The sequence below is a fragment of the Phyllostomus discolor genome, chromosome 1 (assembly GCF_004126475.2).
Source record: "Phyllostomus discolor isolate MPI-MPIP mPhyDis1 chromosome 1, mPhyDis1.pri.v3, whole genome shotgun sequence".
Classification (NCBI taxonomy): Eukaryota; Metazoa; Chordata; class Mammalia; order Chiroptera; family Phyllostomidae; genus Phyllostomus; species Phyllostomus discolor.
In genome coordinates, this window is record NC_040903.2 from 15,685,160 (window position 1) to 15,711,727 (window position 26,568).

Consider the following 26,568-nt stretch of genomic DNA (forward strand, 5'->3'; position numbering starts at 1 on the left):
GTCACTGGGGAGGGGGCAGTTAGAGGAGGGTAGTGGGGAGTTGTTGTTTAATGGGGACAGAGCTTTAGTTTTGCAAGATGAAAATCGTTCTGGAGTTGGATGATGGTGATGGTTGCACAGTATGAATACTTAATACCATTGAACCGTACACTTAAAATGGTTAAGGCAGTATATGTATTTTACCACAATAAGAAAATTGTTTAAGAGAATGAGAAGATAGGAAGTAGAAACCCTGAGTAATGCTGTATTTAAGGATAGGCAAGAAGATGGAGGGAAATGGAATGGTAGTTATGAATGGATAGTGTGATCAAATAAAAAGTTTACTTAAAAACTGGTAGATCTGACTATGCTTAAAGAAAAAGGAAAGTGCTATACTGACATTTAAAAAAATTGGACATTAAAAAAACTTAACTCAGCAAGTACTTTGTTCAAAAAATACTACCACTGTGTATAAGAGTTGGTAATTGGGATTACATCTTATTATATCTTTCCACTTAATGTCTGCATTAATTTTCTTCATGGGTAATTGTATTGGTTAATGGATTGAAAAGGTATTAGGCTAACAAGAAATGAATTTGAGCTAATACAGGCAAAAAATTGTTGATAGAATAATTCTTTGTTACTAGATGGCACGTATAGGCATGTCACTAACCGTTTTCAAATCCTTCATAGAATATATTTCTTACGAAGAATTTGAATCAATTCTTTTAAAATAATATAACCTTTTTGGAAGGGATGGAGGTGGGCTGGCAAAAGGGGAAATGGGAGGGTGAGTAATTGAGGGGGGGGCAAGAAATGTCCAACCTTTTAAATTTGCTGATGTATTTGTTTGGTTTCGGAATAATATATTTCGTAAGAATATAGAATTCTAACATCATTATTTTCCATGTTTTGACCAGTACCAAATGTTTTGTGGCAGAATTTTTAAGATAGTGCTACAGCTCTACCACAGTGAATAATAATAGGTTTCTGTGTACTAGCTGCACACCCACTGATCCAGAGCCTGTGACCTTAGCAAAGGTAAGCACATCCCAGATTGCAGTGTGAGATAGTTGAAGATTGATCTGCTTTGGTAACTGTCTAAATTTCTCTTATCTGTTTTTAATGAGCATGCTCAATTGCATGAATCTGGCCGTGACATTAGACTGCATTCTCTTTTAGATGTGTATTTGAAAGCTTTTGAAAAAGGAAGGTTGGGTTTTAAGTCAGTGGATATATGTTTTAGGACTGTGTCTAGATTCTTGGAGTGATTTTCAGGAATGCTCAGAGAAGTAATCACTCCAATTTTTAGTGGAACCTGGCACTACATTAAATACTGAAGGCTGAATTTATCACAAAACTAAACGCTTAATAAATTCCTGTGCATAACCGATTGTTCAACATGCTTTGTTGAGTGCCTTGAAATTATAGTATACTGTCTTCATTTTTTACTACAGAACTTTATTTTAAAATTTGAGCAGTGTATCTGTTTTAGTAAGTCTTTTTTAGTGGCAGAAGATAAAGAGAGACACTCAGATTACCTCAAATAATGGGAAATTTGTTGTAAGGATAACCTATCATTAATAGTTTGATTAATCACAGGTGATGAAAGTCAGATTCTCTTCCTCCATTCATTTGTTAGGTCATGAAAAATTTCTGTAGTTCTTCTGTGAGAGGAATTATTCTGAGTTTTGGAGATAAAGCGTTGAGAGAAATACATATCCTACCTTCATAAAGTTAACACACTTTAGGGAGATGGATTGCATGTGTGCGTGTATATAAACACTCACGTGACTGCTGGAACACATAAGTAATATGGTAAAAATAAAGCAGGGTAACTATAGTCAGCGACCAAGTAGGACAAAGGCTATTTAATATAGTCAAAGAAATGGTATTTTGTTATAGATCTGAGTGATGACATGAGCCAAGGAAATGTCTGGATGAAGTATATTCCAGGTTTAGGGATCAGTTAGGCTAAGATGCTATGGCTGGCATGACCTCCATGTATTTTGGGACTGTAAGAAAGCCAGCATAGCTTGAAGGTCATAAGAGATTGTGGGAGGGGGAAGTGGTAGGAGACAAACAGATGAGTGAGATGGACAGGGGCTAGATCTCATAGGACCTTATAGGCCAATTAAAGAGTTCGAGATGTATTGTAATCATAATGTAAGTGTATTGCAAGTCTAACTCCATTTAGGAGTTTTGAGCAAAGTGGTGATGTGATCCATCTTTTGAAAAGATTATTGTAGATACTGTGTGGATGTTGGACTCTTGAGGAAAAGGGGCAAGAGTAGAGTTGAAAGGCCTGTCCAGGCTCTTGTGGTGACCAGGTGAGAGGGAGGTAGAGAAAGGTCTGATTTATGATATAAATTGAAGGAATCGCTGATAGGTTTTGCTCTTGGGTTGGATTCAGGACGTTGATGGGAGTGGGGAGAGGTATTAAGGGTGGCACCTAGGTTTTATGTACCTGTAGTATAAAATGCCTTGGAAATAGAAGTGATAAGGTTAAAAAAAGTGTGAACAGGCTCAATTTAGTTGGGGGGCAATAATGAAAAAAGGTAGAAAATTACTGAGATCATGATGCAAACAGGTGAGGGACTCACTGTGTTTTGTCGTGCATAATGTGCATTTTTTTGCCCAGATTTTTGAGGGAAAAATTAGGATGCGCATTATACGTGGGTATAGTTACTGCATACCATGGGTATAATAATCCCATGGCAAAATATGGTAATGCTGAAAGGTCAGGAAGCAGAGGAGGAGCCAGAAAAGAAAAAGTGACCAGTTAGATATGAGGGGAACTAGTTAGATATGTAGGGTCCTAAAAGCACATGAAAGACATATTTTAAGAAAGAGGGAACAGTCAGTGTAAATAGCTCGTGTCAATTCAAATAAGATGATGGCAGACCTCACCACTGGATTGGCAAAGTAGAAGTTAAGGTTGGTGGTGGTAAAAACAGTTGCACTGTAGCGGAGGAAGTGAAAGTCTGATCGAGGTGGATTAAAGAGGAAGTGAAGATAGTAAATATTGTTGCCTTTCAAAAGATGGAGAGTAGAAATGGAACTATGATACCTGAATATAGGTTTGATGTGAAAGAATATTTTATTTTATAAAAGATGGAAGATTTTACAGTGTGTTTATATATTAATGAAATGACCCAGTTGAGAAAACCAAACTATCTTAATATTAAAACTACCTTTATTTAATGGGATGGTGGAGGTGTGTGATCAGAGGCTGAATCCACTCTGGTTATTTGCATTTCTGTGTCTCTCTGGATTTTCATTTTATTTTTTTCCACTGCATTTTCTAGGGACTAGCACTGTGGCTGCTGGAAAGTTTTAGGTCTGTGTTTTTCCAAGATCATTACCAAAGAGAAATGAGCTGTCTATCTTACCTGCTCTAGTTAGAAAAAATTCAGGTAGTAACTAGCTTAGTTTGTGGCCATACTTAGATCTAATGCTGTGACCTCCAGGATGGAGTCCTATGATTACTTCCTCCCCTGGCCTTTTGTCCCTGGCCATCATGAGCCTTGGCTCAGAAGACAGAGAGAAGAGGTACTTAGCAGGCAGACAGCTGTAATACGTAATAGATTGATGAGCAAGAGGAACTAGACTTTGAGAAGAATAGTTAAAAGGAAAGCTTAAAAGGTTATTTGAGATCCAGGGGTAGGTTTGTGGGTCTAGCAGCATGGGTCACAAGGATTTTCTCTTCTTTTGGGCCCACTCTGAATTTTATGATAATTGAGTATATCATTTTCTAAATATAGATGTCTTATTAAATCCTATTTTGGTATTTTAATGAAATGACTAATGTTCTCAACACTGGAAACTGTATCAGTAAATTCTGTCCCACCTCCCCGCTTTCCAAAACCTTCCTTACTATTACAGATTTTCACTACTGCATGCCACTTTTTACTTGGACAAGGTGAAACTCTGACTGCATTCACCCAGGATCCCCAAACGTGTCTATACTGTGTAAGAGGAACATAAGTATTTTAAAAAAGCATCAGGTGGCCGTGGGAGTGATGGGGTGTGGCTGTAAATACAGATGAAGCTTTGCTGTGCGGCCCAGTTCCTAACAGGTCACAGACCAGTACCAGTTCGTGGCATGGGGGTTGTGGATCCCTGACCTAGGCTACCTTATGAAATGATAGTTTTATAGTTTACAGTGCTGAATTTTCTATATTTTCATGAAAATTTGGATAGTATTTTTTCAAAAATTAATTTGATAGTGCTAGCAATATCTTTGATTTTTTCTTACATTAATAGGAACAGAATTCTCTGAAGTATCAAATTGGTACAATATATTATAGCACTTGTGTCCAACGAAGACATGTGTAGACTACAAACGGCTATGGTGTTTGTCTTCTAAAATATAAGAATTTGTTTATGTTGCAAATAAATGGATTAGGCAGGATTTAGAGATCACTTCTACTCTTTTTAGTTGCCAATACTTCCATTAAAATAAATAATCCATATTTACTAGATGATAAATTATATTGTTTGCATCGAAAACCCTTATAAGAAAAGGCAATTTATAGTTTAAGAAGAACTCTGAATTTAATTATTTGGTAATAACTTGTTGGTTTCTCTCCAACATTGTTTCACTAAAGTAAGCAGAATTACTTTCTTCCCATTGGCACAGCTGGGGCCTGGGGGGGAAAAAGTTGAAACTGGCAAGCACTCCAGATCTGGGAAACAAGTCAATTGTAAGAGAACAAAGAAATACAAAGGAATAGAACTTAGAATTATTAAATAGACAATTCGAAAAAGCAAAGCAAATATGGAACAGGTTATTTCAACTCCAGCCTATAAAAGTAGAGAATTAATAAAGTTTCATTGTTTTAGTATTTTAAACCAATATAATCGCCATGCTTCTAAAAAAGACTACTAAAATTGTAGATTGTTCCAGAATGCAAGCAAAGTCAAGAGAATTGGTTTTCCTTTAAACTCTAGTTCTCAAAAGGTATCATAGATATTTTTATATTAGTTCTTTGCTAGATAAACACCCTAAATCCATACTAGAAGCTTTCCAAAATTGTAAATTTAATCTTATGTTTTTTTCAGCCTGGTACTTGTGAGTATTGAACAAGTAACTTTTTGTACATTCTGAGACCTCATAATCATTGAAGCCTCTCATCTTTTAGACACTGATCTCTTAAGAAACCACAAGGTATTGTTACCCTTTCCTAGAGAGACAATATCCCAAAGTAAGTGTGGAGCTTTACTAACTGCCTGGGGTCGAGTCTCTACCTAACACTTGGTAGGTTTGTGACCTTGGGCAAGTACATTCATCTTTCTGCATTTAACTCCCCCATCTAAAAAATGTGGCTAATAATAGTACCCGCTTTAGAAGAGTATGTTCAGGATTAAATGAGTTAATGAATACATAGGACTTAGAACAGTAATTGGTAGCAAATAAGGGACTATAATAGTATTTGCTACTTATTTTGCTGCTATGAAAAGATTATTATACTTTTTTTAAAGAAAAAAACACAAGCTATAAATAATAGAAGTTAGCAATTATTAGAAGTTTCTATCTACATAATTGAAAAATAATTGAAAGATTTATTTATAAATTTTAATTTTTTAAATTGAATTTCAAATTTAGCGAAAAGTTACGAGACCAGAACAAAGAGCTCCCCCAAGCACTTTGTCCAGAGACCCTCATTCCAGTTTTGCCAAAGGATCCAGTAGTGGGCGTCATACACAGTTATCTGTCTCGGTAGTCTGTGTTTGGTGTGGAGCAGTTTCTTAGTATTTCCTGGACTTGCATGTTTTCGGTGACTAATTTTCAAAAGTGTCATTTTGTAGATTGTAGCTAAATTAGGATTTGTTTGATGCTTTCATGATTTTATCCAGGTCATGCATTTTGGGCTGGACTGTGGGAGAAATGATTCTTTTCATTATATTGAGTGGCACATGGTGTCAAGATGCCATCTGCTACATTTCTGTAACTATGAAGTTACTTTATCTCCACCTTTGTAATTAATAAATATATGTGTGTGTGTGAAAAGAAACTTGGAAAATTTGTAACATCGTATTCCTCATACCATTTTACCCATAAGTTTTAACATCCATGGATGTTTCTTGCCTAAATTATTACATTGATGGTTGCCAGATTGCAATATTTCAAATTCTGTCATTCTTTCTATTTATTAATTTGCTTTCTAGTGTGAGAAAAAGGTTTAAACAGTGTATCATCAGCATCTTTTTCTGTGAAGATGGTGGGTGATAACAGACATATCTTGAAAATAGAAATTAGAGAAATAATGCATCTGAAATCTTATGATTGTTCTGAAGATTGATCTGCTTTTATTTATTTACATCAGTGTGAGCATCCAAATTCCCATTTTCCTGTTTTTTTTTTTCCAGTGGGTTATAATTTGTTATTATTTTGAGGCTTAAATTATCCCAAATTTGGCTAGTAAGAAGCCTTTCAAGCTGGCTCCTACATTCTTTTATATGTATATCCCTATCATTTTTTCAGCCCTTCATTTCTAGCACAAAAAGATGTTCCAGGCTCATTTTGTTATTTCTTAGCCTTAGCTCTGGAAACAAGCATTTCTCCAAGGATTCCTTGTTACTTTTAGTAGCGGTGGTATTTAGAAACCAGTGTTTGTGTATTAGGTGTGCTCAGACCTGCTGAGGTGTTTTGTATCAAGCTCTTGTAATGGACGCTGAAGAAATGCACACACCTATACTTCTTCTCTCTATATTAAAAGTTAAGAGTTCACTCTGATACCAATACTCGTGGGATAATTCTAGCTTAACCTCTTTCCCTATTTGTAATTCCTTTCACTTACTGAAAAACCTAGCTGTGTTGTCATCAATATATGTTCTTATTTGCCCTGTCCCTTCTTACACAGCCAGCCTCCTGACCCTAATGGGCTGTTACCTCACTCAGGAGACTGCCTTGTGCAGATCTCTGCCTTCACAGAGTCACCGCCCCAGTGTCTCCATTATGGAGATTCTGGCCATCATTGCTTATCTGTCTTCCCATTCTTATATGCTACCTGGAGGTTGCTGGGTAATTGAAGGGTTTTGAAATGAATTTGAAAATAGGAAAAAACTTTGGAAAGTCAGAGTGTACACTATATAGTGTCATCGTGTTAATGAGTCTATTTTCATTGAAGCACATTATTCACATGTTTTCTTCCTCATATAGTTCTAGCTATTGACAAAAAAACCACAGTGAATGGGGAGGCTACTTAGTATTTTATTGTTTTAACCATTATGTCAGTACTCAGAAAACAAGCAGCCTTTTCCTGAAAGTTGTTTTGGAATTAATAATAAATAGTTAAAGCACTACTGTGTATGGTAAGTGAGCCTTGATTGGAAAATATATATACCAAGTACATGTACCTAATAGTATTGTGAACTGTTAGATTTTTAAATGTAAATTGTACTAGAAAAAACTGTAGGCCAAACAGAAATTTTCTGAGTAAAGTTATTTTGAAAATGCTTCTGTTATTGGAATCGGTTGTGTTTTTTCTATTCTAGAAGAAACTAGCATTAACTAGTTAGGGGTGTAATATCTTTTCTTATCTGGAGATTGTGTAACCACCAGGTGTGAAAGCCTAAGTTTTAGGAGGCCTCTTATGCCCTTTAGAAAATATTAACTGGGTTTTATACATCAATACTACTTCTTCTTCTTCTTCTTTTTTTTTTTTTTTTACATTGAGCTTTCTGCTTGTCTTGGCAATATTGACTCTGATGTTTTACATTTATTTTATTCATTGCCTGTCATTAATTACCATATACTCAGTAAATATTTGCTAAATAAAAGAAGCCCTAGTTATTTGTACAGAAAATCTTTGGAAGAAACTTTCAAATTCCAAGAGAAAAAAAATGAGCATTTCTGATCATTTTAATAGCAGAAAATTAAAGAAAAAATTTGTAAAGCTATCGTTTGGAAGTAGAATTTATGTTAAACATATTCTTTGAAAAACAGCATTCCCTCTATTTTATAAAATGTAGTTGTACTTTTGAAATAATTGATTTCTTTTTGTAGAAATGCCAGTAAAAAGGGTGAATGAAGGTGGCATTTTTCTAGCAGCTTTGCTTAGTAGAATCATTTTGTCATCTATTCACTCATCCATTCTGTAAGTACTAATTGAGTTCCTAAGATGTAGCTGCCATTCCACATTGATTTAATGCCTGCTATACTTTTGGTATTGTATAACATGTTGGAAATAATAGAAGTGAATAAGAAATATCGTCTGTCCTTATAGAACTTACCTTTATTTGATGCAAAATGTTCTTTTTATTCTCTGCTCAGTATTTTTTTTTTAAGAGGAAAGAAGCTGAGGATCAAGTATGAAATGAAAGAAAGAATACCCAGAGATTCAGTCACTCTGTCCCTCAGGTGATATCTTCAGTGACATATTTAGGAAAACTTGATTAAACATTTAGTTTCCTTATGGCCATTGAGTGCACTGGTTTTGTTGAATCATAAAGGAAGGATATTCCTTGAATTTCCCTGACTAGAAAAATTCTGATTATTTATTTTATTATGATAATAAATTTACATTTGTAGAACACTTTACAATTCCTAAGTCATTTCAAATATGTTTTGTTAATCTTCTGAACAGTAATGTAGTTTTGAGATTCAATGTTTCTCCAATTTCTGCTTTTAAGATACGACTTTATTATCTCTCACCATGTTCATGAAACTAGGTTGATAGTGCACTCTGTTTAAAAATAAGAAGATTGCAGTTTAGAACAGAAGAAGTAGTAATGCCGCTCTGTAGTGACCATTGTATCACTGTTGGGAGGAGAACACACTGATAATTTTTAAGTTCTGAATGTTCAGACATGCACCAGCATTTACCTAGTCTACTTAAAAGTTTCATGTATTCTTGCATGGTGAAAGGTAAGGAACTCCTGAAAGAAAGGGTGTATTTCTCTTTGGTACAGCTAGTAATGATCTGGACTTCCCAAATTCATGCTGTGGCTTTTAGATGTCCAAATATAGCATGTTGCAGGAATTTAGTCCATGTTATAGAGACGTGCTCCACTGACCAGTGAGCAAACGAGGAGCTCCCATTCTGGCACCGTTCTAAAGATAAGCCTGTCTTGACTGTGCTGAGCAGCTGGTCATGTCAGGTTTCACTCAGAAGTGGCACCACAACATCTCTAAACTAAGCTAAGATGAAATGCGGAAGGCTTTAAATTTTTTCATCTTTCATATTTTAAAAAGTGACTTTTATGTTTATATTACATTTTGTTAAACTTGCTTTCTATCAAAGTCTTGCCATATTGAACCTTGGGTTATGGCATTTTCCTGTGGTGAGTATGTATGTCTGTCACTGTAAAGAGAACTTCTGAGGCTTTCATGTAACTTGAAATTCTCAGTTGAAATTAAATTTAGAAAAGTGATGAATACTACTGTGCACTCATATTTTAGAATACAGTATTTCATATAAGTGTCCATAATTCAGATATTTTTCTGACTAGTTTTTAGCTCATATATCAGAAGCTTCAAAATATAGGAACTTTTTTCAATGACCATTTCATATGGCCAACTTTAAATATAGTTACTTTTATTAATGTTTATTCTTTCTCCTCCCTGACCCTTTTACCAAACCTTTGATACTTATAAAGATGTTTTTATGTTTTAATGGAAAGTACTTAACTGTACAGTACTGTATTATGATATCAGAAGTTGACTTCTCTAAAATATATTAGTTATGCCACTGCCTGTGTCCCTCCCTCTGTCCCTCCATCCCTTTCCCTTCCTTTCTTTCTTTCTAGAGGGGAAGGGAGGGAGAGAGAAGCGGGGAGAAATGATGATGTGAGAGACAAATATTAATTTGTTGTGTTTCATATACACCTCTACGAAGGACTGAACCCACAACCTTGGCATGGGCCCTGGCTGGAAATTGGACCGGCAACCTTTCATCACAGAACAATATCCATCCAGCTGAGTCACACCTGCCAGGGCAGCCAGTGGCTTTCTTAAAATTAAGAACAACATTACGAATGGTTTTTAATCATAAATTTAGGATTTAGTGGTTTTAAAAAACTGGAAGGAGAGCTATTAAGTAAAATGCAGAATAAATGTATGGTGTGTCTTATTCCAAAGTCCGACTTGACTAATAGTGAGTTTGGCTGTATTTGGAAATTTTCTCAGCATGCCGGGGAAGGAGAACAAGGGGAGCTTAATGGTTGAGCTGGGGCTTTGAGAACAGAGTTTTGAATTCTGTCTCCACTACTTACTTGGTGTGTGAATTCAGACAAGTTACTCATGTTCTCTGAGCAGCCTTGGTTTCCTGATCTTTAAACCAAGATTGGAATCTTGAAACAATTTTATGAAATAATTCATTAAAAGCATTTTGCACAGTTATTGGAAATTGTCAAGTACTCATAAAATATTAGCTACTGCTATTATTAACATGTTTCTACATGCACACTAATACTTTAGAGATTAGTTTTGTTTCCACAGTATGTAGGTGATTTCATGCATTGTCTTTGAAGATTTTCAGGACAGCATGAATTTATATTAAATATAGCAGAAGAAAACAATATGGTGATACTTCAGTAAGCTGTTTTGTATTTTTAGGTCTGTAACTCACTGTGTTTTGCCGTATATAATGCTCACCCATGTTTTTGGATCAAACTTTCAGGAAAAAAACTTTAGTTTTAATTTTTTAATTCTAATTTTATTTATTTATTTTTAGATACTTGTTTTTTATATTATAAAGGAATTTTAGAATTTATTTTTGAACATATTATGGTACAAGAAATTTTATGTAACGAATAATTACAAAACACAAGAACAGATACCAGTTATTTCGGGTTCTACTCATGTATAATGTGCACCCTTATTTTTCCCTCAAAAATTTGGGCAAAAACATGCACATTATACACAACAAAATACAGTACTGCGAGTATATGGCTAAGTGTATGGGGTGCATTGGTTTTATAAATTCCCTGTTACAGATGAAAGCAGCAAGTAATCTTTTAATGCTTGTCCTTCACACTGATTTGTGTATGCCATGTTTGCTTAGGGCAGGGATGGACTGAAGCACATACAGATTCTTACCTCATCCTATTGCCAAATACACAGCTATAAATTGGCACCTTCTAACTGTCATTATGTTATATAGGTCCCTGTGATCGTGTTTCAGAGTCAAGGATTTTCCAGTGCTTCTTTGAAATAAGATATAATGAAAACAGTGTTGTGTGTCTTTCACACAACTATGGGAGAGCAAGTAGACAACTAAAAACAAAATAAAACATCCCTGGCTGGGTGGCTCAGTTGGTTGGAGCGTTGTTCTGCACACCAAAGGGTTGCTGTTCCATCCCCAGTCAGGGCGCACACCTAAGTTGTGGGTTCAGTCAGCCGAGGTGTCTACGGGAGGCAACCGATAGATGTTTCTGTCTCCCCGCCACCCTCTTCTTCCCCATCTTTCCCTCTTTTCCCTCCTTTTTTCCTTCCTCATCTCTCTCTAAATTAAAACAAACAAAACAAAACAGATTCTTGTCTCTAAGGAAGAAAAAAGTCAGTTATACATTCAGCTATTACTTAAATGGCAACTTTATGCTGGGCTGCATTGTGCCTGTGATGGAAGTTTATAATATATAATATGTTAGAAATACAAGATGTGATGAGGCAAGTCGTTGCAAAATAAGGCAGCACATATGATATGCCATTTGGTAGGAATACAGAAATTAAGGGGGGAGGGAGCAATCAGTTTCTTCTACTTGCAACCTAGTTTGTACAACTGAAGGTGTACCTGTGTGTATGGCTCTCCTGTCTTTTGTAGAAGGCTGCTTCAGCCGGGTGGCCGCAGGACTGCTAGTTCCCTTACTTCCTGGTTGCTGGGTATTTCTAGCCCTTACTGTCTCTTCATTTTCTCCATTTCTACTGACCTACTGCTGTCTAATGCATTCTTATGTTTTGTTTTTATAATTTATAAAATTGTAGTTATCATTTTTCATCTTTTTTAAGCATCCAAAATAATTACATGGTAGTGGTACTGACAGTAGCAAGTAGGAGGGGAAGAAAGGAAAATGATGTTGGTGCAGAACCAGGAACATTATTTCCTATGGTAGAAATAGCCCTGCTGATAACAGCAAGGGAGAGGGATGATGAAAAGGAGACCCCTCATCTTGTCTCTGTTCCTGTGAAAATCCATAAGTGTGTGCCCCCACACATACATCCTGCATCTGCATACCCCTTGATCTCCTAGAGATTTGATTCTGTTCGCCATCCTGTCCCTACTCTGCTCTCCCCCACCCTCTCCTTTGCCCTGAAGCCCTGTTCCAGCTCGGAATCCTCTGGCTCTTTGAAATCTTGCCCTTGAGTCTGTCAGAGCCCCCTTGTTAAGTCTTAGGAGCTACCCCCATGTTGAAGAACTGGCAGAGCTCCATTGAGCTATTGTGTTACTGCCTCCAGGCCTTCATGATGGACACATGATGTGTATAGTGGAGTCCTGAATCCACTAATGCAATTGCCTGTGACAGATTACTTATATATAATGTTGACTCTCGTATTATTATTAGTACTATTGAATGAAAGGTTTGTTTGTATGAGAAAATGTGTTTCAATTTTTAAACAGTGAGTTATTGTTCGAAATCAAGAGCTACCTGTATTGGTAGTAAACTTGGAGTCCGAAGATTACAGTGCAGATTCTAGCTCTCCCATTTCCTAGACAGGTGTGATCACAAGTGGGATTACTTGGCCTCTCTTGACCACATATAAGATTGTAGAAGTAACAGCTATCTCTTAAGTCTGGTTGGTGGAGGATTAAATAAAAACATCTGAAAGTGTACAATAAAAATGTAAAATCCTGTAGCAAGTGAATGTAGCATTATGCTGATAATAATTACCGCAGTAGGTAGAAGAACAAGTTCCTGCCCTCAGGAACTCATCATCTAGGAGGTAAGGCAGGCATGGCCAATCACACTGGAATAGGTGATAAATCCAGGACCAGATATGGATCAGATCAGGGAACACAAGAGCAACTGTAATCTGGAAAAGGGTGGATAGTTAAGACTTTGTAGGGAAGGAGTTTCTGGTCTGATTCTTAAAGATGAAGGCAAGCCTGGTAAAGAAGGAAGGAGAAGGAAAAATCGTTCCAGGTTGAAGGAGTGGCCCAGAGGAATATGGCTCATTCAGAAAGCCGGAAATATGACCGCAGGTATGACTGGAGCATAAGCTGTCTGCTTGTAGTGCCTAATTTGGTTATTTGGATTATGATTATCACTTAACCTAACTCCAAAGAGGCATTGCTACTGCACAGAGGTTCATGACTCCAGAAACAGACTTGGTCTGATACCTGGTTGGATCATTTACTAATTGGTTATCTCTAATTAAGAATTTCACCTTCAAGCCCTGGCTGGCGTAGCTTAGTGATTTGAGTGCAGGCCTGCAAACCAAAGGGCCTCCGGTTTGATGTGGGCACATGCCTGGGTTGCAGGCCAGGCCCCCTGTATGGGGCATGTGAGAGGCAACCACACATTGATGTTTCTCTCCCTCTCTTTCTCCTAACCTTCCCCTCTTCCTAAAAATAAATAAATAAAATCTTTTTCTTTTAAAAAAGGAATTTTACCTTCATAAACTTTTTAGGATCAATATGATGAAAAAAGTATCTTACTTCTAAGGTTGCTGCAATTAGTATTTGAAATAACATTTGCAAATCTCCTGGGGTTTAACAAACATATTATAAATGTTAGCAGCAGTTTCTACTGCTGTCCTGAAAGTCTTAGGGACTTCTTTCCTCTCAGTATTCTATAACCTACTCTTCTAGGCTAACAGTTTAGCACTCTTTTAAATTCCAACTCATGCTTGTTATAATGGAATCATACATAGACACAGAATTTGAATGACTTTTAAAGGTGGTCGAGGTCAGAGAAACGGAGTCATAGTTAGATAACCTGTCTGTGATGTCACAGTGAACCAGTGGCACAGATGGAATGGGGATCAGGACTCTTTCCAGAGTCCTCTCTGCTGGTCTTGCAATAAATTGCCCCAAATCACTCAGAGACACCAACCAATAGTGTTGGCTATGATTTGTTGCAGAAAGAATGTGTTAAAAAATGTAGAAATTGGCATTTTTGTTGCTTTTCAGATAGGGAAATGTATTTTGAAAGGAATACCGTATCTTTCCCTGCCTACCCTCTGCTAGAAATGCTGTTTAACAACAGCACATATGGAAAGAGCAGTGAGAGGCATGTAATAAAAGAACCAGATAATTCTTAAATAAGTAATTCCTTTGCTGTCAAGAATTGCTTATACATACAGACTTCTATTTCTGGTTATTAGGTTCTTCTTACTAAATTGTGGAAATACATTTTCATAGTACCTGTCAATTGTACATGTTCTACTTCATTTATTCAGGAGGACCCAATAAATAATTTGTTGAATGCTCTTTATGTACCAAGTGGTAGGGATAGAATGGTGAGCAAAAAGCTTATGCTTTAGTGGATTTAAACAGATGTTGAAATAATCTTACAAATAAATATAATTAGTTAAATGCTATGCATAAAAAGTTGAGTGATCTATGATCATATAGCAGTGTTTGGGAAGGCTCTCCTAAAAGCTTTAACTGAGATAGGAGGACTCAGTAAAGTAAATAGGTGAAGGCGAGTCACAGGAGTGGAGAAAAGGGTCTCATACTGATGAAGCAGCATGTGCCAAAGCCCCGAGGAAGGACATAGAATGTTCTGTCCTAAGAATTGGAAGACGATTAATTAGTATATTTGGAGCAGAAAAGGCTAAGACAAAAATGCAAGCCCTGGTCACGAGGAGAGAAGTGAAGGCGTCACTGAAGAAATCAAGCAGCACGAGGAGTGGACCCCCCTCCCAAGCGAAGTGTGTGCTGTCCATCAGAATTTTGTTGTGAATATTCATGATAAGGAAGATTACGTTAGAACCCCTGTAACACTCAGTTTACTGGATAGAATAATATACTAGGATTGGGGTACTTTTAACTGTGAATTATTTTTCATTTGATTTTTTCTGTCTTTCTGTCCTGGCTCATTATAGTGGAGGGAATATTTTGATGTCCTGGTGTGTTTAGGTTAGGGATTTTTGCTGTTGATAGTTGAACAGCCTAGAAGTGACAGAGAATCCTGTTTTCTTGGCTGAGGTTTTTGTGTGGGTGTGTGAGGTGCAGCTGCAAACTGTTGGTTTCTTGGCAGTCAAGACAGGGTAATGCTCCTGGCAGTTCATCTTGAATAGGAAGAAACTTAAGAGTAAGGAAGCAAAAAGAAAAAAAAAAGAAAAGAAAAAAAAAGGGTAAAGAGGCTACTTTGAATCTGTTAAATTTAGTGGAAGGTACCCAGGGCCTGAATCTTTGGCTGATATTCTGAGTTATTTGGCTAAATCGATACAGCCGCCCCAGGCACATGTCCAAGCTTATGGTAGGAACACATGCAGGAGAGAACACAGAAGAAATAGTCAAAGCTTTGTCCCAGTATAAAATTATCAATTACCATATGCAATTTTCAGTGAATTTATCTTCATTTTTAATTAAGCTTTTTCTCTTAATAATGAAAAAGGCATATTGTGAAAAATTAATTTTATAAAAATGAATTAATAATTTGTAGTTTTACCAGCAAGATCTTTTCTCAGATTTAGTTTTACACAGATGGGTCCCAGATCTGCCTTTATTGCTCACTTGTTTCCTTCAGTTTCCTTTGACCTTTTCTGTGGTATATAAGCACTTTGTTTTCTAAAATCCTCTAATTAAATACAGATAATATGCAGCCCTTCATTTTTTTAAGTGTGCCTGCATCCTTTCCTTTGGATAAACTCTTACTGTCCTTCATACTCTTCAAACAAAAATGTCTGAGTTGCTTCCTGTATTTAACTGCTTGTTTATATCTCTACTGTTAATTAATATTATTGCTCTCAGGGTAGCACAGAGTCAGGTCCAGAGGTTGGTTGCCTGGGTTCATATTTAGTCTTTCTACTAACTGTTTTGCTCCCACTAACTACTCAGTTTCTAATCTACAAAGTGGAGATAATCATGTTAGTGCCTCATAAGTAGTTTTTATAAGCCTTAAAGGAAAAAGTGCATGTGTCAATAGAAAGCTTAATTCAAACTCAGTGAGCAGGAGAAGAGATGTTGGCTCTCATTTTCTTCATGATTTGGGGTCAGTCTCTTAGAAATCTTTAGGGTTATTAGTTATTAATATAGCTGTCTTCGCTCAGTCTAATCTGTATGCTGATCACTCCCAATTTATATCTCCATTCCTAACCTCGCCCTCTCCTAGGCTTCAGACTTACATGTCTGATGGATTCTGTTTATCTGTACTTAAATATCTAATACCTACTTTAAACATAACATGTCTAAACAGAACTTTGACCTCCACCACCTGCCGCTACTTGCTTCTCCAGTCTGTTCCCACCATTCTTTCCTATTTAAGTTAATGGCACCACCCTCTGTACTTTTTTTGGCTTTCTTCTAGCTATCAACCCCCATCCATGTTATCAGCACACCTGACAGCATTATTCCCAGAATATGTCCTGAGTCTGACCACAAGTCACCATAGTCTCTACCACCACCATAGCTCAAGACAACAATCTCTTTTGCTTGGACGGATATATAAGGAATGGTCTCCTGTTTCTCTCTGTTTTCAGTTTTGTTTCCTATAATCCATTATTCACATTTTAGAGACTTATATTTTAACAACATAAATTATTTTATCCATACCATCTTCTTATTGAAATGGGAAAAGTATCCAGAATTTTTGAAAATCCTCTTATGATCTGGACTTTCTGTCTGCTTTCTTCCTATCTCTAAACCATGGCCAAAGTTCATTTCTGTCTTAAGGTTTTTACACTAGCTTTTCCTTTCATTTGAGATATTTTTTAATCCAGATCAGTACAATGTTGGCTCCTTGCAATTTCTAGGTCTCAGTTTAGCTTTTCAGAGAGGTTTATCGTGACATCTTTCCCTCTTTCCTTTCTTAATAGCTGATGACTACCTGAAATCTGTACCCCCTTTTCTTCTTTCTCTCATGAATTGCCCCTTCTCATTCCCAAAATAATTTATGCTCCATGAGGGCAAGGACTTTATTCATCTTGTTTATTACCATATTCCCAGTACTTAGAGTAGAACCTGATACTTAGAAGGTTTATTGTAGTATGTGGAAAGAAGGATAAATAAATATATTCAGGGAAATAGTGGATTGTTTCATCCTGCACAAAATTTACATAGATGCTTATTTTATAGTTCACTATGCGAGTATGTTGTCTCTTTTATGTGTTTTCTCTGTTGTAGTTGTATGCCCTTAAGGGTCAGAGGTATGTCTTTGTTGTTTTTAGCCCCCATAGAATGCTAATACCATTTTAGTACTTAGTGTTGATTGAATTGAAAAATTGAATCTAACATCTTTATTTCCTTTGAAGTTATAGTAATTATGTGTGTGTGTTTCTGTATATATGTATATGTGTGTGTATATATAGATACAATTTATATACATAAAACAGCCATGTATAAAATATGCCTTCCCCATTTATGTCTTGTAGTTCATAATTGGACCCTTGATGACACACTTCAGTGGTTGATAGAATTTGTTGAACTACCCCAATATGAGAAGAGTTTTAGAGATAATAATGTCAAAGGAACAACACTTCCCAGGTGAGTCTTTATTATCTAAATGTATTTTTTCCACTCATGGAAAATTATATGCTACATGTTACTTTTCATTGCCAAATCTACAAGTTACTTCTGTGACTAAGAGCTCAAAGGAAGTACTATAAATATATCTATTCTTTAATTTTTTAAGGTGTGAGTTTTTGCAAGTTTTAATCATTTTTTCTTGTCTAAACAAGAATAACCTTTAAAAAATTTATACCCAAGAAAAGTAATTTTGAGAATGAGGAGGTGGGCCAGCTATACCTTTTTTAGATAACATCAAAAGGTCAACCTCTGATCATCTGGTAAATATTAAACTTATTTGACACAGATTCATCTTTATGAAAAGATTTTTTGAATAGATTAATTTACAGATTCTTCTGAACTGGTATTCTTTTAGTAACAGCAGTAACTACTTAGTGGCCATAAGTTAAACCTTAAAAATTAAATTTAATAAACAAAATGTAGATAATAGCAACCATTTTTAAGTATATACTACATAGAGGTACTCTATATTATCTCATTTAAGCTTCATGGTTAAAATGAAGTATATATTATTAATTCCTATTCTGTAGATCAAAAAAACAAGTCAGAGAGAAGTTAAACATTTTGCCCAAGAAAATGTTTGAATACAGGTGATCTGATACCAGAGTACAGGATGCTAATTTATCCTTTATATGCTTATAATTAATTGTTACTAGTTTTCTGAATTACATTTTTTAAATCTCTATTAGTTAATACTCTTTAAAGATTTAATTGTTAAAATTTGAAATAATTCTACCAAAATTTTACGTTACAAGATTGGTTATGTTTTATTTCTCCCTGGATTGTTTTTGATACCAAAGACTTTAATCGCTTTTTTACTATCTAATCATTATATATGATGAAACAGGCATATTGTATTTCTCATCAGTTTGCTTATATACCTTATTTAAAAGTTGCTTCTGTTGATTTAAAGTTTGTATTTTGGGTCAAGTTGAAAGTTTTCATATTTTCCTTAAATGTATTCTGAATATGAACATCAGTATTTCTGATTTTACTGTGCACAGGACCGTAGTGATGAAATCAGGGAGTAAGAGTCAGTTCAGCAAGTGTGTATTGGGTATCTTTTATGTTCATGGTGCGACTAGATGCTGGAAGGAAGACAAAATTAAGTAAGATGTAGTTCTTGCTTATAACCAGACAAGTTACTAAGTTAAAACCAAAAAATAACAGAGAATTAAAATGAGATTAGGGTTTTCCGAGTTACATATGTTACCCTGGTTATGAGGAACCCATTCTATTTTTCTTATGCTGTCCTTTGGGGAGATTCTTTTTTTCCATTGTTGTTCAATTACAGTTGTTCCCAATCCCCCCCCCCCCCCGCCCTTACTCTGTCCTGCCCTACCCACCCCCACCTCCCACATTATATCCTTGTCCCTCCGTCTTTGTCCATGGGTGCTGTATACATGTTCCTTGACCCTTCCCTTTCTTCCCCCCATTACCCTCCCCTCTGGTCACTGTCAGTTTGTTTTTTATTTGCATGTCTCTGGTTCTGTTTTGTTTGCTTGTTTGTTTTGTTGATTAGGTTCCACTTATAGGTGAGATTATATGGTATTTGTCTTTTACCGCCTGGCTTATTTCACTTAGCATAAAGCTCTCCAGTTCCATCCATGCTGTCACGAAGGGTAGGAATTCTTTCTTTCTGCTGTGTAGTATTTCATTGTGTAAATGTACCACAGTTTTTTGATCCACTCAGTTACTGACGGGCAAATATTAGCCACTTTTTTCTTTTGATTAAATAGAGAGTATCGGAGATACATCAAGTTCTGGTAGAATTGTTGAGATATAATACACAGTTAATCAGGGTCAATAAAAATCAATTTTAAAAATAGTGAACATGTTTCTACAGAAGCACAGTTAATGTATGTAGACACTTTCAGGTCAGCCCACTGGAGTCTCCTTGAGTGCAGGAGAAGGGGAAACTGAATACCCTTCATCCAGCCCCTCTTGTATGGAAATACAATTAGATAAGTCAGTTTAAATAGGTAATATTAACACAAACAACCACGTAAGTTATGTAGGGTAATTCTAGATATGAGCTGTTTTTAAGACTGTATAAGAAAGTGTATTACACATTCCAGATGTACACATGCCTAAAACAATCAAATATTGTTTCCTTTCTGTGACATTAAAATTTCATTGCTTCTGAAATAGGTAGCCAAAATTATGTTAGTTTTATGTTAGTTATAATGGTTATCTTAAGCCCTGTGGGGTATTTTCTGTACTGTAATTCTTATACCAGAGCTTGTACTAAGGCTTTCTTCACCTGATAACATGCCTGCTCATTCCTTTCAGACCTGTGTCAACTTTCTTGACATCCTCACCCTCTCAGGTAGAATCACTTCCACCTCCGGGCTCATGTTGAACTTGGCATAAAATTCTGTTATATAGTTTTCTTATTATTACATCTCATTGTCTTTCTTAAAGTTAGTCTGTTGATAGTATTGCTATGAATTCATTCATGCATCCATCCATGCATTCATCCATCTATTATACAAACATTTGTCAAGCACCTACTTTTGCCAAGCCCCATGCTAGATTTGGGGATACAGAGCTAAGATAGTTTTATCAAGGACTGTGATAAATATTATATTAAAGGAGTAACAGGAGCGTATACGTAAGATACCTGTGGAGAAGATGAGGGCATTTTGTAAAGGGAAAGTTAGAGCTCTTCACTCAATAAGTTTTATAGAAGCCTCAGGGGAGTTCCTGTAACTTCTGCATAATCGGAGGTTCTGATATCTTCCTAAGTAAAATGTGATCGTTCAGGTACAATCGTTGGAATCATCCACATTTGGGTTTCAATCTCTGCCTTGTCTCTTAATAATTATGTAACCTTGGGCAAGTTATTCAGCCTCTCACTACCTTGACACAGGTCCCAGCACATAACACATGCTTGTTTTTATTGTCACTGTTATTAACACTTTTATTATTATTGTTATTAGACTTTGCGTTATGAAGTCTTTATTGGCATCATACTTGGTTGTTAAGAAATCTCAGTTGACTACTGGGCTACTTGGATTTGGAGTCCAAATCGGAGTGATTTTATTTCTTTATTTTACCTGTGTTTTGGCCCCTACATACTTTTTCTCATTGCTAATAAAATGGTTCAGTACTTCTTATTACATAAATCCTTCAAATTACTTTTCCAACTACTAATGACTGCTTCCCACTTATAACTTCAGTGGATTTAATTTTTAAACAGTTTAAATATTAGACTGTAAAAGTATAGACTTAGATAATTTTAAAGAAAGGCAATAATCTAAATTGAGAACTATTTTTAAAAGTCTGCTATTGACATTAAGTTAATTACTTAGAGCTTTCTTGTTCTTTGTGAAGTGACACTAAGATGCCAGATAATTAATAATTATAAAATATTTTTAATTTGATAAATTTAAAAATCATATTAAGTTACAGAACCAAATAACCTTAGAAAACAAAAATATCAATCTAGCTAAACTAAATTATTAACACTCAGGAGTGTTTGTACAACTAAGTTTGTACTGAAAATGTTTTGGATACATGTAATAACATTAAATCACACTTGAATGAGGTCTTGTAGTAATTATCATTAATATGTAAAGTATTGATTATGTTGCTCAAATATTTAAATTTATATACTAGAAATATTTGTATTTAATGTGTATGTGTTTTTCACATGAACAGGATAGCAGTACACGAACCTTCATTTATGATCTCTCAGTTGAAAATCAGCGACCGGAGTCACAGACAAAAACTTCAGCTCAAGGCACTGGATGTGGTTTTGTTTGGACCTCTGACACGTTAGTATTTGCTCTCACAGAGTATGGTGCAAAAGAATAATCAGATCATCTATTTGTTGTCTAAAGAAGGAAAAAGTAAGGAAGGTAGTAGACCACTAAGAAGAATCATCTATTAAGTGTAAAAGAAATTTAACACTGTCTTAAAACAAAAGATTTATAGGATGGGACTTTTGGTCATTGAAATATAGAGTGAAATTTTCAAAGCTGGTTACTGATATAAAAAGTTGTAAAAACTGTGTTAGTTGATAAATTAGAATTAAATTTCTATATTTAAAACTTTGTTTCTTTATACCAGTTTTAATGTTGATATTATAGCTGGATGTTCACTGAAGAAAATTATTCCTTTAAAAAATGGTGCAATATACCCATCTTGAAGGCATGAAGTATGGAACTTAACTTGATTTCATTAACCACCAAGAAAATATCTTTTTCGATATAGATCACAAACAAAGACCCACTTTGGAACTTCACAAAGTAGCAAGTGTTCTGCCTTTACAAGGTAGTAGTGTTCTGGCAAAAGCACGAGGTGGAGAGTTGTTCCTAGATTGTTTGAAGAAGAACAGTTAAGAAATTGCTCTGTCATTTTCATAAAGAAAATAAAACTGTATTTCTTTAATTTGACAGGAATACTTTTCTCAGAAGGAAAGTTTCATATGTTTATTTCATTTAATTTCAAATTTCAGAAAGCTTTGGGGAAAAGCATTTGAAGAGTACACATTTTAGAGAAATCGTTTCATTTTTCAGTAGCCAAAAGCAAATAACAAAATTAATACAAGAAAAATGACTTCCATAATTTACAAATTAGGAAACTAATGTATATTTTACCTTCATTCTTGGAGTTAGGAGACCTGCAGGTTTCTGTGATACTGTCTAGGGGGCGGCTTTGCTAAAAAAGGGCTGCTGGGGTAGTTGGATGGAGTCCATGACTTCACTGGTGGTTCTTTTTTGGCTCAGGCTGAAAGAGCAGCTGGTGAAACAGCTGGAACTTCCCTTTGTGAGGGTTGGTGGATATGTACTGTTGGTGGAAATTACAAACCCTAGGAAATAGAACACTACTGAAATGCCGAGCATTCCGTGGAGATGATAGCCTTTTTAACCCTTCCCTTGCATGAGTTTTCTGCTGAATCTCTTGGGGTGTCGTCTGTGTGATTCTAATTTTTTCATGTGAATGGTTGGTGAAAGTAAGAATTATATAATAGGGAATTGTCTCTCTATACAACTTGGTCAGGAATATTTATATTAACTCAGGGCAACCATTATATCACTATTGTTTTAAAAGGACCCAGACGAGTCTCAGGGAATGTTGAAGATAAATGTTTTAATAAACCAAAAATGTTTTAATAAATACCTTTTCAATGTGTTTGTCTTAAAATTATTATTTGATTGAATGAGCCCTATACTTGGAAGACCCATGTTAGATTTATAAAAAACTAGCATTGATAAATGAGCAGAGATATATTTTAAAGGTGTTTTCACCAAAATCTTTGCTAGTTTGTGGTACATATTGTAGTTTGGGGCTAGCCCACCTATTGCTGTTTCTGGTGATTACATTTCAGCCTGAAGAGGGCTCATATTTGAACTGGAGCCTGAGCTGAACTTCTCAGTCTGAAGCAGAAATAGAAATAAATCCTTTAAGACTTTAGCCTTGTGCAGTGCATCTCTTTCCCTGTAGGTTAGGGCATGCACTCTGGAAACACCCAGCCCTGAGGGTCTCTGGCATAGAGCATGCTGTTTATCACACTGTGTAACTGTACACGCACCCTGGAGTTGTAAGCATAGGAGCTTGTCCTTTCTGTAGGGTTCTTCATCTCATCAAACATGCAAAACGTCTTCCTGCTGGAGGTCTGGGCAGTTAGGCAGTTTTTCAGGTGTTTCTTTGGAGCAAATAATACATTTTATTAGTTAAATCATTGTGTCTCCCAGAGGACCATTCCCAGTACATGGTGGGAAGTGCTGCTGCTTTTTCAGGGGGGTCCCCAGGACTTCTGTTACTACCTCCTTTTCCCGAAGGTGTGTGGTATGTCCATCCATGTTGGTTTACCTTTGTTCTTCTGTAGCCTGGTATATCAAATAGGTGTAATAAGCACATTGATTATTTGAAGAAAGGATTTTAAAAAGCTAGAGCTTTTATATGGGAGGGACATTTTTGTGTTTTATATTTAGATGCCTCCTAGTTTTAAAAAAAGTGTCTTGTATATTGAGATTCTGTTGCACTCAAAGATTAATTTAACCATCTTTAATTCTCTTCATAGGCCCTCCTCATAACTGGATGAAAGATTTTATCCTCACAGTTTCTATAGTAATTGGTGTTGGAGGTTGCTGGTTTGCTTACACGCAGAATAAAACATCAAAAGAACATGTTACAAAAATGATGAAAGACTTAGAGAGTCTCCAAACTGCAGAGCAAAGTCTGTTGGACTTACAAGAGAGGTGAGTAAGTAAAACAAACTGTAAGTCTTGTGAAGATGTAATATGGACATGTGCATACACATGTATATTTAGGTTGGTACATACATCGGGAATATATGTACACTTCATTTCACACATTTACAAAAGTACCATTGTATTGTTATAGTAACAGATTATTATGAAGGTGTGCACTAGGGAATAAATGGGTAGAGACCAGTGGAAATCAACCATATATAAGAGGAGTTATATGTGGAGGTAAATTATATTTTTGACATGATATAAATAATTCTGTATTTCTTAAAAGTCTCTTTGCTAAAGAGTATTTCCCTGCTATCCCTGTGTCTTAAACTCAGGATAACCAGAATAGGTGTATAGTAGGCTGCATGATGTTTTTATCATACAAACTTAAAATTAATAGAAAATTCTGCAAATTTTGATGGAAACATGTGTCCTATTGCTTGATACACATTTATATTTCATTCAAAGTGAAATTTTGGCAACTTTTGTGAGGAATTTACATTTTTATTGTTCTGTAAGGCTCGAAAAGGCTCAGGAAGAAAACAGGAATGTTGCTGTAGAAAAGCAAAATCTAGAGCGCAAAATGATGGATGAAATCAATTACGCGAAGGAGGAGGCTTGTCGGCTGAAAGAGCTGAGGGAGGGAGCGGAAAGTGAACTGAGTAGACGTCAGTATGCAGAGCAGGAACTGGAACAGGTATTTATGTCTTACAGCAAGTATTTGTTAGGATATTTGTGCTGCCACTCTGAGTTCTTTTGTTTCTGTTCAATCTCCTACACTTAATTGCATTGTGTACTCATCTTTTGTTAATCACAGAATCATTTTTCAGATTGTTTACATTGATCAGAGTCCTCATAGCAAAATCACAAAGTAGTAACTCAAAGGTAAAGTTGCCATCATGTTCTTTCATTCGCGAAACCTTATTCCATGCCATGTTAATTATCTTTAGTAAATTTAAGACATTTATTTAATTTAATATCTGTAATATGTTTTGGTTTTCAACTGTAACCTAGTAAAGTATATCTCATGTTAAACTTCTCTGTAAAGGCAAAGAATCTCTATTGACCATCCATTTGAGTCCTGATAATGGTTTTAGAATATAATCTGCTAAAAATTCTGAGGTCGTCTAAAGGATATTCTTTCCAAGATCTGCTTCCATTATGAATTTACTGAAGATGGAACGTAGGCATTTAGGCATTGCGTAGTCCTTTGGGTGGTGATTCTGAAAGAATTTAATTGTAGGCAATGTATTAGTTTTTTTATTTCTGCTATAAAAAATCACCTTAAACTTAGTGGCTTTAGAACAACACATATTTATTATCAGACAGTTCTGGAAGTTAGAGTATAAAATAGGTCCGAGGGAGTTCATTCCTTCTGCAGGCCCTAGAGGAGGATCTGTTTCCTTGCTTTTTCCAACTTCTAGGGGCCACCTCCATTTCTTGGCTCATGGCACCCTCCTTCATCTTCAAAGCACGCCGCTCCAACCTCTGCTTCCATGGTCTCCTCTTCTGCTTTAGACTTTGACCCTTTCATAATTGATAAAGAAAGTGAGGAACAAAATGAGGATGAGAAAGCATTTTTCAAGGTTAGAGAGTTGCTCGGTTGTAAACCAGGGACAAGAACCTAGGTATTCTGCTTCCCACTTTGCAAAAACATTGTTGCCTTCTCAGTCAAGTGCTTAATAGGGAATAACAATCTAATGAGTTTCAATATCAACCCCTGCAAAAAATGTTGTGTGCAATACTATTTCCTTTGAGTTCATCATTTTTGACTGAATGCAACCATCTCTTCCTGTTAACTGTTCTTTCCCTCCTACCCCAGACATCTATTTTTTGATGTTTTCCCTGTAAGAAGTGTGTTCTCTTAAGTTGCCTCCTAGACATATTTTGTAGTCAGGTCCTATTTCCCTGAGGAAAAACTTCTGCAGACAGAACATAGTAAAGAATAGGGAGTTAAAAAAAAGAAAAGAAAAAGAGAGAGAGAGAGACAGACAGACAGACAGACACACACACACACACACACACACACACACACACACTAGCCAAAATTATACTGGGTCTAAGACTTAGATATTTTGCCCTTCACTCCTGTGAGAACTGCCTGCCTGTTCCCACTGAGACTTCTAACTTAGATTTGTTCTCAGTACCACATTAAAAGCTTGTTAGCTGTTTTCTGATAGTGCAAATCAGAACGCAGTAGTAGGAATTCTTCTACTGATAGCGACTGAGAGTGGTATTTTATAGGTGACTGCCTCACAGTGAGGGAGAAGAGACAATATAAAAGAATACCCAAGAATCATTAACATTCTCATCTCAGGTTTTTGGCTTAGGGACCTTGCATTCCATAGACCCTAAGATTACTATGGCATGTCCCAGTACAGACATACTAATCCTCCTGAGATCCTGAGTCAGTAAGAGGTGGTTTAAGGGAGAGAAATGGGTATTTAAAAAGAACTCTGTCCAACATGATTATAGTAATAAGAAACACAATTTGATGAGTGTTTATATGTGTTACTACACATATTGCAAATGGTTTGCTCCTAAATTTTAATCTTCACAATGCATAGAAATTATCCTCATTTACAGATATGTAAAGAAGTTAAATAACTTGCCATAGGTCACACAACTATTAAGTGACAAAGGTAAGTTTAACTGGGAGATTAATTTATGTGTAACGTCACATGATCCACAATTCCACATAGTTTGAAGCATTAACTACATTTGTCTGGGGAATAATCAACTTCTCA

The 26,568-nt window shown here is 35.8% G+C and overlaps 1 protein-coding gene across 2 annotated transcripts in view; it reads left to right on the forward strand.

Annotated features, from left to right (window-relative positions):
• STIM2 (stromal interaction molecule 2) overlaps positions 1–26,568 on the forward strand; it is a 136,951-nt gene that overhangs the window by 90,374 nt on the left and 20,009 nt on the right. For both annotated transcript variants that reach the window (XM_036019604.1, XM_036019598.1), the window contains exons 4-7: positions 17,462–17,573; positions 21,279–21,394; positions 23,647–23,824; positions 24,341–24,518. In XM_036019604.1, the coding sequence (XP_035875497.1) occupies positions 17,462–17,573; positions 21,279–21,394; positions 23,647–23,824; positions 24,341–24,518 (584 nt within the window). The remainder of the gene's footprint in view (positions 1–17,461; positions 17,574–21,278; positions 21,395–23,646; positions 23,825–24,340; positions 24,519–26,568) is intronic.